This window comes from Salvelinus alpinus, chromosome 35 (genome assembly GCF_045679555.1).
Source record: "Salvelinus alpinus chromosome 35, SLU_Salpinus.1, whole genome shotgun sequence".
Classification (NCBI taxonomy): Eukaryota; Metazoa; Chordata; class Actinopteri; order Salmoniformes; family Salmonidae; genus Salvelinus; species Salvelinus alpinus.
In genome coordinates this window covers 20,045,498-20,058,230 of record NC_092120.1, presented here as the reverse complement: position 1 = coordinate 20,058,230, position 12,733 = coordinate 20,045,498, and the positions used below count along the sequence as shown (strand labels likewise).

The following is a 12,733-nucleotide window of genomic DNA, read 5'->3' as shown; positions in this document are numbered from 1 at the left end:
ACGATGTTATATCATATCTGTTGTGCATGTGAACTGGCCGTGGGCGCCTAGCCGAATCTGCCTGGTATAGCTATGCTAATTTAGCGCTACATTTTGTTTTCGTTATAAAACATTTAATAAATCTGAAATATTGTTTGGATTCACCAGATGTTGGGCTTTCAATATCTGTACGCTGTGTATTTTTCTGAAATGTTTTAAGATGAGTAATTCGTTATATGACGTTGGTCTCTGTAATTGTTCTGGCTGGGTCAGCACTATTTCAGATTGCAGCTGCAATGTAGAACTGTGATTTATACCTGAAAAATGCACATTTTTCAAAAAAAAAACTATGCTATACCATAAATATGTTATCAGACTGTCATCTTATGAAGTTGTTTCTTGGTTAGTGGCTATATATATTTTTATTTAGTCGAATTAGTGATAGCTACTGACGCAGGAAAAAACTATTGGGAGTACAAAAATCGTGTCCTTTGCTAACGTGGTTAGCTAATAGATTTACATATTGTGTCTTCCCTGTAAAACATTTAAAAAATCTGAAATGGTGGCTTTATTCACAAGACCTGTATCTTTCATCTGGTGTCTTGGACTTGTGATTTAATGATATTTAGATGCTACAAGTTACTTGTGACGCTATGCTAGCTATGCTACTCAGTGGGGGGGGGGGGGGGGGCTACCGGATCAGGGTTGGTGACTCGTGAGAAGTTAACTGACTTGCCTAGTTAAATAAAGGTGTTAAAAAATATCTTTAAAAATTCTGCAAAATCGGCGTCCAAAAATACCGATTTCCGATTGTTGTGAAAACTTGAAAACGGCCCTAATTAAATCGGCCATTCCGATTAATCGGTCGACCTCTAGTGTAGGGCTTGAGCATAGCCTGGAGGTGGGGGCAGTTCCTCTTGCTGTTCCGTAGGTAAGCACCATGGTAGTAGTGGATGCGAGCTTCGACTGGAAGCCAGTGTGCGGAGTGTGCGGAGGAGCGGGGTGACATGAGAGAACTTTGGACGGTTGAAAACTAGGCGGGCTGTAGCGTTCTGGATAGACCTGCGCCGCTTCCTGTGTGAAGAGCAGTTTCGTCTTGTCTAAGTTGAGCTTGAGGTGGTGGACCGACATCCAAGTTGAGATATCTGCCAGGCACGCAGAGATGTGTGTCGCCAACTGGGTGTCAGAAGTGGTTATTAAGGAGAAAAGTAGTTGAGTGTCATTCGCAAAGCAATGATAGGAGAGACCATGTGAGGATATGACGGAGCCGAGTGACTTGGTGTACAGAGAGAAGAGGAGAGGGCCTAGAACCGAGCCCTGGGGGACACCAGTAATGAGAGTACGTGGTGCAGCCACAGATCCTCTCCACGTCACCTGGTAAGAGCGGCCTGCAAGGCATGATGCAAAGGATACCGGCTTTAGTTTCAGTTAGCTAACTGGAGCCTGCAGGCTGAGCTTGAAACACCATAGCTCCCCTCAGCACATCCCCTTAATGTGCTGTTTGAGATTCAGAGCACAGACCAACCATCTCCAGCACAGCATTAGTCATCCATCCAGCCCACAAATTAACATTAAGATGAGGTGGCACGGAGGGGCTCTGTGAGGAAGGATAGCTGAAACTCTGAATGAACTCAGAGGAGTCTGGGCTTAAGGTGATATGTCTGAAAGGAAATCAGTAGGTGTATTAGGAGGAATGGCAACTTTTGAAAATTTTACGTTTATTTCAAATCAAATCTAACAATTCCCCAACAACTACCTAATACACACATATCTAAAGGGAGGAATAAGGATATGTACATATAAATATATGGATGAGGGGCATAGGCATGGTGCAACAGACGGTATAAGGTACAGTCTATACATATGAGATGAGTAATGTAAGATATGTTAACATTATTAAAGTGGCATTGTTTAAAGTGACTAGGCAGCAGCGGCTCTGAGTTAGTGTCTTGGAGGGCAGGTATTTTGCCCCCGGTGATGCGTTGTGCAGACCGCACCACCCTCTGGAGAGCCTTGCGGTTGAGGGCGGTGCAGTTGCCGTACCAGGCAGTGATACAGCCCGACAGGATGATCGATTGTGCATCTGTAAAACTTTGTTAGGGTTTAGATGACAAGCCAAATTTCTTCAGCCTCCTGAGGTTTAAGAGGCGCTATAGCGCCTTCTTCGCCACACTGACTGTGTGGGTGGACCATTTCAGTTTGTTTGTGATGTGTAAGCCGAGGAACTTAAAACTTTCCACCTTCTCCACTACTGTCCCTTCGATGTGAATAGGGGGTGCTCCCTCTGCTGTTTCCTGAAGTCCACAATCATCTCCTTTGTTTTGTTGATGTTGAGTGAAAGGTTGTTTTCCTGACACCACACTCTGAGTGCCCTCACCTCCTCCCTGCAGGCTGTCTTGTCGTTGTTGGTAATCAAGCCTACTACTGTTGTGTCATCTGCAAACTTGATGATTGAGTTCGAGGCATGCATGGCCACGCAGTCATGGGTGAACAGGGAGTGCAGGAGGGGGCTGAGCACGCACCCTTGTGGGGTGGGGCCCCAGTGTTGAGGGTCAGCGAAGTGGAGATGTTGTTTCCTACCTTCACCACCTGGGAGCGGCCCGTCAGAATGTCCAGGACCCAATTGCACAGGGCGGGGTTGAGACCCATGGCCTCCAGCTTAATGATGAGCTTGAAGGGTACTATGGTGTTGAATGCTGAGCATTAGTCAATGAACAGCATTCTTACATAGGTATTCCTCTTTCCCAGATGGGATAGGGCAGTGTGCAGGCGATTGCATCAATATGTGGACCTGTTGGGGCGGTATGCAAACTGATGTGGGTCTAGGGTGGCAGGTAAGGTGGAGGTGATATGATCCTTGACTAGTCTCTCAAAGCACTTCATGATGACAGAAGTCAGTGATACGGGGCAGTAGTCATTCAGTTCAGTTACCTTTGCCTTCTTGGGTACAGGAACAATGGTGGCCATCTTGAAGCATGTGGGACAGCAGACTGGGATTGGAAGCGATTGAATATGTCCGTAAACACACCAGCCAGCTGGTCTGTGCATGCTCTGAGGACACGACTAGGGATGCCGTCTGGGCCAACAGCTCTGTGAGGTTTAACACGTTTAAAATGTCTTACGTCGGCCACAGAGAAGGAGAGGGGGGTGCGGTCCTTGTTAGTGGGCCGTGACGGTGGCGCTGTATTATCCTGAAAGCGGGCAAAGAAGGTGTTTAGTTTGTCTGGAAGCGAGACGCTGGTGTCCGTAATGTGGCTGGTTTTCTTTTTGTAGTCCGTGATTTCCTGTAGAACCTGCCACATACATCTCGTGTCTGAGCCGTTGAACTGCTACTCCACGTTGTCCCTATACTGACATTTCGCTTGTTTGATTGCCTTGCGGAGGGAATAACTACACTGTTTATATATTCGGCCATATTCCCAGTCCTCTTTCCATGGTTAAATGCGGTGGTTTGTGATTTCAGTTTTGCGCGAATGCCGCCATCCATCCACGATTTCTGTTTAGGGTAGGTTTTAATAGTCACAGGGGGTACAACATCTCCAATGCACTTCCTTATAAACTCACTCATCGAGTCAGCGTATAGATCGATGATATTCTCTGAGGCTGCCCGGAACATTTCCCTGTCCGCGTGATCAAAGCAATCTTGAAGCGTGGATTCCGATTGGTCAGACCAGCGTTGAATGTTTATAGTCACAGGTACAAGCTGTTTGAGTTTCTGCCATGCGAGTGCTGCAATCAATATGCTGAATAGAATTTAGGTAGCCTTGTTCTCAAATTTGCTTTGTTAAAATCCCCAGCTACAATAAATGCAGCCTCAGGATATATGGTTTCCAGTGTACATAGAGTCCAGTGAAGTTCCTTGAGAGCTGTCGTAGTGTCTGCTTGAGGGGGTATATACACAGCTGTGACGATAACTGACGAGAATTCTCTTGGGAGATAATATGGCCGGCATTTGACTGTAAGGAATTCTAGGTTAGGTGAGCAGAAGGACTTGAGTTCCTGTATGTTGTTACGATTACACCATGAGTTGTTAATCATGAGGCATACACCCCCGCCCATCTTCTTCCCAAAGAGGTGTTTATCGCTGTCTGCCCTACGCATGAAGAAGTCCGGTGGCTGATCCGACTCCGACAACGTATCCTGAGAAAGCCATGTTTCCGTGAAACAGAGAATGTTACAATCTCTGATGTCTGTCTGGAAGACAACCCTTGCTTAAATTTCGTCTGACTTGTTGTCAAGAGAATGGACATTGGCGAGTAGTATACTCGGAAGCGGTGGGCGGTGTGCACGGAGCCTGTCCAGGAGGCCCCTACGTCTGCCTCTTCAGCGGCGACCTTGTTTTGGGATGGCTTCTGGGATTAGATCCACTGTCCTGGGTGGTTGTCTGAACTAAGGATCCGCTTCGGGAAAGTCGTATTCCTGGTTGTAATGTTGGTAAGATGATGTCACTCTTATATCCAATAGTTCTTCCCGGCTGTATGTAATATCACTTAAGATTTTCTGGGACAAACATTGGTATCAGCATGGCCTTACTGAAGAGCTCAGTGACTTTCAACGTATCACTGTCATAGGATGCCACCTTTCCAACAAGTCAGTTTGTCAACATTTTTTGACCGAGCTGCCCCGGTCAACTGGAAATGCTGTTATTGTGAAGTGGAAACTCATCATCTTTCCTCGGTTGCAACACTTACTACCGGGTTCCAAACTGCCTCTGGAAGCAACGTCAGCACAAGAACTGTCCGTCGGGAGCTTCATGAAATGGGTTTCTATGGTCGAGCAGCCGCACACAAGCCTGAGATCACCATGCGCAATGCCAAGCATCGGCTGGAGTGGTGTAAAACTCGCCACCATTGGACTCTGGAGCAGTGGAAACACGTTCTCTGGAGTGATGAATCACGCTTCATCATCTGGCAGTCCGACAGACAAATCTGGGTTTGGCGGATGCTAGGAGAACGCTGCCTGCCCCAATGCATAGTGCCAACTGTAAAGTTTGGTGGAGGAGGAATAATGGTCTGGGGCTGTTTTTCATGGTTCAGGCTAAGCCCGTTAGTACCAGTGAAGGGGAATCTCAACGTTACAGCATACAATGACAGTCTAGATGATTCTGTACTTCCAACTTCGTGGCAACAGTTTGGGGAAGGCCATTTACTGTTTCAGCATGACAATGCCCCTGTGCACATAGCGTATGACTATTATATTTTAGTGGATGTTTTGGGAGATTTTTTTTTAAGGCTATATATGCCATATCTACTTCAACACATTTTACAAGGGGAAAATGTAGAAACATGTATGGGAAAACTGTATGGCCCTGTTGTATTTCTCAGGGCAAATGTGGCCTTTGCCTCCTGTGTATTAACTAGGTTGGTGGCACCTTAGTTGGGGAGAACGGGCTCGTAATAACAACTGGAGCGGAATGCTATAAAATACATCAAACACAGGGTCTCCAGGTGTTCGATGCCATTCCATTCACTCCGTTCCGGCCATTATTATGAGCCGTCCTCCCTTCAGCAGCCTCCTGTGACAGAATCCTTAGTAGGTGCAACAGTGAAAAAGGAGTCCTTGTTGATGAGAGACAAGGATTATTCCCAATCATGGTAGAGACCCCTGGTGTCCAACAGTGATACAGCACACTGACTGGGCCTCTAGGGCTGAAGAGGCCATTATTTCATCTCATGCTCTCCAATTAAAATCGCTTTCTGAAGTAAACAACTCCAAATCTGAGTCTTCGGTCGTGTTCATTCGGCATGAAATGGAAGAAAACATACAAACAGGGAAGGACTCATTTTCAGTTGCAAAATGTTTTTCAATGTTTTCTGATGCGTGCCATAATGAACATGACCCAGCTGTCTTTTGCTTACCTGTGTGTATTCGTGTGTGTCGAACGAGCTGGCTGGGCTTTTTAAACGTCTTGCCACAGTGCTGACAGCTGTTGGTAAATCCACTGCGATCAATATTCTTCTTGTAGTTTCTGGAATTTGAGCTGAGTGGCCTGACGGAAAAAAACAAGTGCCCGAGAAACAGAAATCAACGCAATGTGGACACAGTCTTTGGGTCAGGTTGTTCTTTTGAAACACAATTTAACTGCTGGTCCTCCAAACGAAAAATAGGAAACAGAAAGACACAGGGAGATAAGAGCACTCAGTACACTTAGTAATGTGTTGCTAAACAAGCACTTTGGACAACAGTATCAATAAACCTGAGACCCTCTGTGCTACTGTCCCCTCGCTCTCTAACCTCATCTTGATGTGGGTCTTGGTGTGCTCCTTGAGCTGGCCCGCCATCTTGAACTCCTTGCTGCAGGTCTTGCAGGTGTACACCTTGGCCCCAGACAGCTCTTTGCGATGCTCCTCCAGATGCAGCATGAGCTGACTGTGGAGAATGAACTCGTCGCCACACTCTGTACAGATCAGATTCTAGAGGAGGAGAGGGGGAAAGAACAGAGGCGGAGAAAGAGACGAGAAGATGAGGTCACAGACAAGAGGAGGAGGACGGAGAAGGACCCCAATTCAGAAGACACGCATGATCGACTCATGCATGTGCTTTAGAAAGCTGTCACCTATATAAATTATTATAATTCGCTTTCTGAAGTAAACAACTCCAGATCTGAGTCTTCGGTCGTGTTCGGTCGTGCAAGACGTTTAAAAAGCCCAGCCAGCTCGGTCGTGTTCATTCGGCATGAAATGGAAAAAAACATACAAACAGGGAAGGACTCATTTTCAGTTGCAATATTATCATTATGAGGATGGTTGTGACCTGATGTGAAAAAGTCCAAAGATATTTATTGATTAATTGAATTAACAAGATAATTAAAAGTATTAGCCACCAGCTACAAATTACATTTTAACCTTCGATAAACCATATTTCCCAGCAGATAGAAGACAATCACATTTTTTAAATTACATGTTTGAATGAGTTCAATCATATTTTTTTATTTAACGAGGCAAGTCCGTTAAGAACAAATTCTTATTTACAATGACGGCCTACCGGGGGAAACAGTGGGTTAACTGCCTTGTTCAGGGGCAGAACGACAGATTTTTACCTTGTCAGCTCGGGGATTCAATCCAGCAACCTCTCGGTTACTGGCCCAACGCTCTAACCACTAGGCTACCTGCCGCCCCATATCACTGATTGACTGACCTCCTCCTTCTCATGCAGCATGATATGGGACTTCAGACTGGCCACGCGGGAGAACTTCTTGTGGCACACCGGGCAGGTGGGGTTGGAGGTGGCGTGTGTGGACTTGTGGAGCGTGAGGTTGAACTCCACGTTAAACGTCTGGGCACACTGGTCGCACCGGTGAGGCTGGAAGGGAAAAAGAGAGAAAAGACAGTGAGTAAGTGAGCGAGTGTACGCAAGTGAGTGACTGTGTGAGCTGCAGGTAGCCTAGTGGTTAAGAGTGTTGGGCCAGTAACCGAAAGGTCGCTGATTTGAATCACCAAGCAGAGCAAGTGAAACATCTGGCAATGTGCCTTTGCAAGGCACTTAACCCTTATTGATCCCGTATGTCACTCTGGATAGGACCGTCTGCTAAATGACTTAAACGTTTTAAAAAATGTGACTGAGTAACTGAGTCCTACAATAACAAACAGTCCAGACAGTATATTTTCTCTCCTGTTATAATTTTCAGGCAAATGTCAGTTGGTCTGCTTGGCTGAAGGTCTTATTTCCTGGGTATATTTTCTAATACATTTATTTCTTAAATAACTCTTGTCAGTTGCATTTGCTCTCGAGTGGCACTACATTTCCCTTATACACTGGGCTATTTGTCTAAAGAGGATGTTCCCTCTGTCTGTCTGACTGTTTGCTCACTGGCCTGCAAAGAGGCTCTCCCACTCTTGACAGCTGAATAATGAATAGTAAACACAAACTTAAATCTACTCGTACTGTATCTCTGTTGACAAGCTACAACTGTCGTCTGAGAACAACTCATCTGTGTGTCGGGCAGAAACATCAGTAAAAGGACTAGGCCTACATGCTGGTACTTTTTGGGGGTTCTTCACCTTCAACAACAATAGATGTAACACATATCTAGTGTTTTCACATCCGGAAAACCATTCATACATACACAAAATCAATCATGTGAATGAAGTACATGTCTATCCATATCAAATGAGATCATTAAGGTAGGTCTGTACTAGCCCGGTCCCAGATGGGTTTATGCTTTTGCTTACTCCACTGTCATTGTCAAGCTAAACATTGGCATGACAATTCCTTAAGGCGTTGGCAAAAGAGCAGCAAGAGACTGGCACCCAGGCTAGGTCTGTCCAGCCTATGTCGTGTCAAACGGCCTCGTCTGGCCCTTTGCACTGTGCTTGCCTTGTCGTTGGCCTCATGGTCACGCTGGTGCCTCTGTAGCTGGCTCTCAGTAGTGAAGCTCTGAGAGCAGACAGTGCACTTGTTGTCCTTGGAATCCCCATGGCTGTAGTCCTGCTTGGCTCCAGATATACCCTCTGTTGACAGAAAGAAAGAGGGAGACAAAGACATTATATTACCATCATATTACCATGGTGCTCATAATTAGGTTACTTAAACGGTATCTGCAATTTCCCTAATGCTTTGGTCCACCAGCATATTTCCCAGCAGATTCAAGACAGTAAAATATTAGGTTTAGGGTTTGCAGGGTTCTCCCCGGGATTTTTTTAACAGGGTGGTGCTGCTAAGTCTGGCAACGGGAGGACCGGGGGGGGGGCAGGATTTGAACACCTGCAACTGCCATGTCATGTAATCTAGAGAAAATAATGGTCTTATATGATAACAGTTTTAAAATATATATTTAAATAGTGGTGCAGCCAGTCCACAAAGTGGCACAGCGCCTCTTACATTATTTGGGGAAAACCCTGGGTTTGTATGCATCTGTCAGTCTGATTGATGTGTGGAAAGGAGATATTTAGAACTAAACTAATCCAAATAAAAACCAGCCAGGCAATGGAATAGCCCTAATAAATCACATTTTATTGTAATTTTCATACTTAAACTAAAAAGAGGGTTAAGACACAGACACAGAGCATCCACCAATATGTTTTGGCCTATTATGCTAGCCTTTATCTGGTAGCCAAATCAGGTAATGGGCAGGCCAACATGGGGGAAACAGATACGAGCCTGTCCCAAATCACTACCAACCCCTTCCTCTTGGTACTAGCCTAATCTTTCAATGTTTGCAAATCTGAAGGGTCTGGATAGGTAGCCTACGCAGTGCAGTGGTGATGCTAACCACCATAAATGATACAGCTGACCTTACAGATCTGCAAACATTGAAGGATTAAAGCCAGGGGCATGGGCTAGGGAGCAAATAGGGAGTTCAGTTTCAATAGTATGCACAATGCTCAAAATGATTTGTTCTTTAAGTCTATGAAATTTGTGAACACCAGGGGCCACATGAAATGTCAGGGGCCGAATTTGAATATCAGGGGGACTAGGAGTTCTTTCTGGATTGGGCCTACTTTTTATGACAACTGTTTCACTCTCATAATTGTACTTCACTTGGTCATTTTGTATATATGTACAGGCCTGTATATTTTCTGTAACTACTACATGTGCCCAGCTCATTGATAGAAAATTAAGAGGTACACAAGTTGTTTTTGAAATAGGTCGCTGTAATTATATCCACAGCCATTGCACATGTTGCGTGTAATGGTCATATGGGCGGGTCATATGTCATGGTGGTAGTAGGCTACAACATCACGTGACTCCCAAGTTTACTGTGACATGTTTGCGCATAAAAGGGTTCCCACCGCAATTGACCAAAGAAATATCCCACCTTGTCTAACATATTTTGTTTTGTCGATATTGATTTTGAACCATTTCATGTGACTGAAGGTACAAACTCTGCCTTCCTGGCATGCCCGGAGAGCAAATCAAGTGCACTTTAGGCCCAACGCTGACCAATCAGATGGCTAAGATTACAGTGTCTGCAGTAACATAGCAGGCATAAAAGTAAGCTACAGAAAACTCAATACTGTGAGATTTCAAAAACTTTTAAAGCCATTACTAGACTATCAACGAATACATCAAAGAGCTGCCGTTTTTATGAGTGAGTCCTTGTTTTTACTCCGCACTGCCAAAAACTTTTATTCAACACTTTTATACGCCATAAAATGTAGGTTCTTCCATTTTTCCAACCAGCACTGAGTTGTAATGAGTAGGAAATTGTATCAATAGGCTTGCATTATTATTAGCAGCTTGGGTCTTTAATTATTTTTCTATATCAAGGAATATTTCACTTTCTCTGTTCATAGGAGTAACATGAATTTGTGCATGAAGCAGACATAATGTGGTGCAACTCGAGTTTCACCATCAACTGGAAGAATGTCACTTTTAAGTCAGTGTCAGAGGTGGAAAGGGAGTGGAGGGACATTGAGAGGCAGACCCTCAGTCTTCTGCCCTCTCTCCACTGAGACTGACCAGAGGCAGGCACCATCAGCCCAGTACAATAAAAAAGCAAATTATTTAAATGTATGCTCACTCAGCTGTACCTCAGAAGTAATACAACAACTGACCCTTACCGGTGTGATCCTATAGCTTACCTCAAATTTTTTATATATATATATTTTTAATGGTCCAAACAACAATGCATTGGCAGGGCAATTCAAGCAATGCGGTGATAATGTATTGGGCCTATCAGCTAGGGCACAAACCTCATTGCTACAGTACTGTTTTTAATAGGCTAATGTTGCATAGGCTTGCTTTTTTAAGTCATGTTCAAAACAAATCTGAGTGGTAGATCTCGCCTTGCATTTTGACTCAGAAAAGGTTGGTGACCACTGCACTGAACAAACCCACTGAATATTCCTGGGGTGTAATCATCACTCAAAACATTTGAACGAAAACTAGCGTTTCTATTGGACAAGATCAGCAAATAGGGATGGACCTAACTGAATCTGACCAATAGAAACGCTACATTTCTAGGAGTGATGATTACACACCCGATGGCCTAGCTGGTAGAACATACTTTACGCTAGCTAGTTCCTTGGACGAGTTAGTAGGCTGTCATAAAACTAAACATGGAAAAATGATCTGATACTATAGCTAGCTCTAACTAAGGTTACTACTCTTACGACACTAGCTAGCTAACTACCAATTGACTTAATTCTGGCATAGGAATATTCTTCGTTTTTTTTTTGTATTACAGATGTATCTCGCTGGCAACGCGTTAACTTAGTTAGCTATAGGATGTCAACAAACTTTAACTTAGCCACATGCATAAAACCCATTCTCTTCTGATCACTCGACTTGAGTTGGATGCTAACTAGCTAAACTAATGTTAGTTAACTAGAGTTAGGTAGTTAACAGTAGTAGTTATAACTCGCTGATGTGGCTATCGAGCTGCAGCGAACCGAGACTGGATGGTGAACGCTCCACTTTCTTGATGGTTTGGAGTGACATCTAGCTAGCGGTCTTCTCGCACACAAATTAAAAACAAAGGCTAGCCTGTTAGCCAACTGCCTAGCACCAACATGCTAACACACGAGTCAGAAAAACATCGAACTAACGTTACTTAGCCAAATTCTCTATATTTGACAGGACTCTACGGGAACTACTGCCTCACTGAAGTGTAAATTAGACTGAATCTGGATAAGTAGAGCCACCGAAATGTTATTAATATCATTCCGCCTCAATCACTACTTTACAGTACAAAGCAATGGACACCCGGAATACTATATCCGGGGACTATATACACTATATTCAAGTGAGTTTATCTCAGCTACGCAGCAGCTTGTCCATTCATTACGAACTTGTGTAAACAGCATGGTTGCTGCCTTTTTTTATTCGTGATATTTTGGGACTGATTACCTGTTCCGTCGTTGGTTTTATCCCTCAGTTTGCGAGGCCGGCCCCGCGGCATAGTTCCAGGTTTCAGGGCGGGTGTACTGTGAACGATTTGGGTTTCAAAATGGCGACTGCCTCACGACGAGCACTTCTCGAACACATGAACTCTTCAGTGCGGTAGTAGTGCACGTCTAGCTAGTCTACTTGTTGCGAGGCTCCGATGCATGGAGGAGGGAGACATCTAGCGTATATGGATGCATTGTCTCAAGGAGGAGCAGGAGTGTCATCAAATTCTTAATAAGAATAGGGAATAAAGTCTACAGTTTTATAATTGTTAATATGCTTGATGACTTTTGTTTGTTATGAGAGAACGTGCTGCTCGGTTTCCTTTACTATAATAAAGATAAAGAAAAACAATTTTACCTCAATCTAATTGTGTTAATGGTAAAATGTCATATTCATAAATGTAAATTCACTAATAAAAAAACACTTCCGTGTTTTCTATAAGGAATTCGAGCAGTACATTAAGACCATTCAACATTCTTCTAATAAGAAAGCTGTAAAACAATCAATATGTGTGTTTCTTTTAAGGTCTTTGTATAATCTGTTGTATCCCCTAGCATATGTTATCATTGTCTATTTGTGTACTTCCTGTATGTTTACAGACTATTCTACATTATAAAATTAAAATAATAAAAAATAGACTGTAAAAGGAATGGGGAAAGTCATCGATCACGTGACACCATTCAAATCGAAGTGAAATTGTATTTGTCACATGCAACTGGTGTATACTTTTCAAAGAAAAAAAAGAATAGGGTCTATTGTTTTTCCATGTCCAGTGACAGCATATAATTAGGACTTTTATAAAGTTGGCACGATTCCTGTTCAAAATCATGCAAGAAAAAGCAAGGATAGGCTACTATAGGATGGGGGGAAAGCAACATGAAGCATTAATACATGTATTAAGATGTATTATCCTCCTTTAGGC

General features: G+C 43.8%; 1 protein-coding gene across 3 annotated transcripts in view; it reads right to left on the bottom strand.

Annotated features, from left to right (window-relative positions):
• The window catches only part of LOC139564275 (zinc finger protein 236-like), an 84,562-nt gene extending 72,645 nt beyond the window's left edge, over positions 1-11,917 (bottom strand). For all 3 annotated transcript variants that reach the window (XM_071383657.1, XM_071383658.1, XM_071383659.1), the window contains exons 1-5: positions 11,770-11,917; positions 8,296-8,429; positions 7,117-7,281; positions 6,214-6,392; positions 5,838-5,968 (exon numbers count right to left, since the gene is read on the bottom strand). In XM_071383657.1, the coding sequence (XP_071239758.1) occupies positions 5,838-5,968; positions 6,214-6,392; positions 7,117-7,281; positions 8,296-8,429; positions 11,770-11,821 (661 nt within the window). In that variant the 5' untranslated portion in view covers positions 11,822-11,917. The remainder of the gene's footprint in view (positions 1-5,837; positions 5,969-6,213; positions 6,393-7,116; positions 7,282-8,295; positions 8,430-11,769) is intronic.
• Positions 11,918-12,733: the final 816 nt, after the last annotated feature.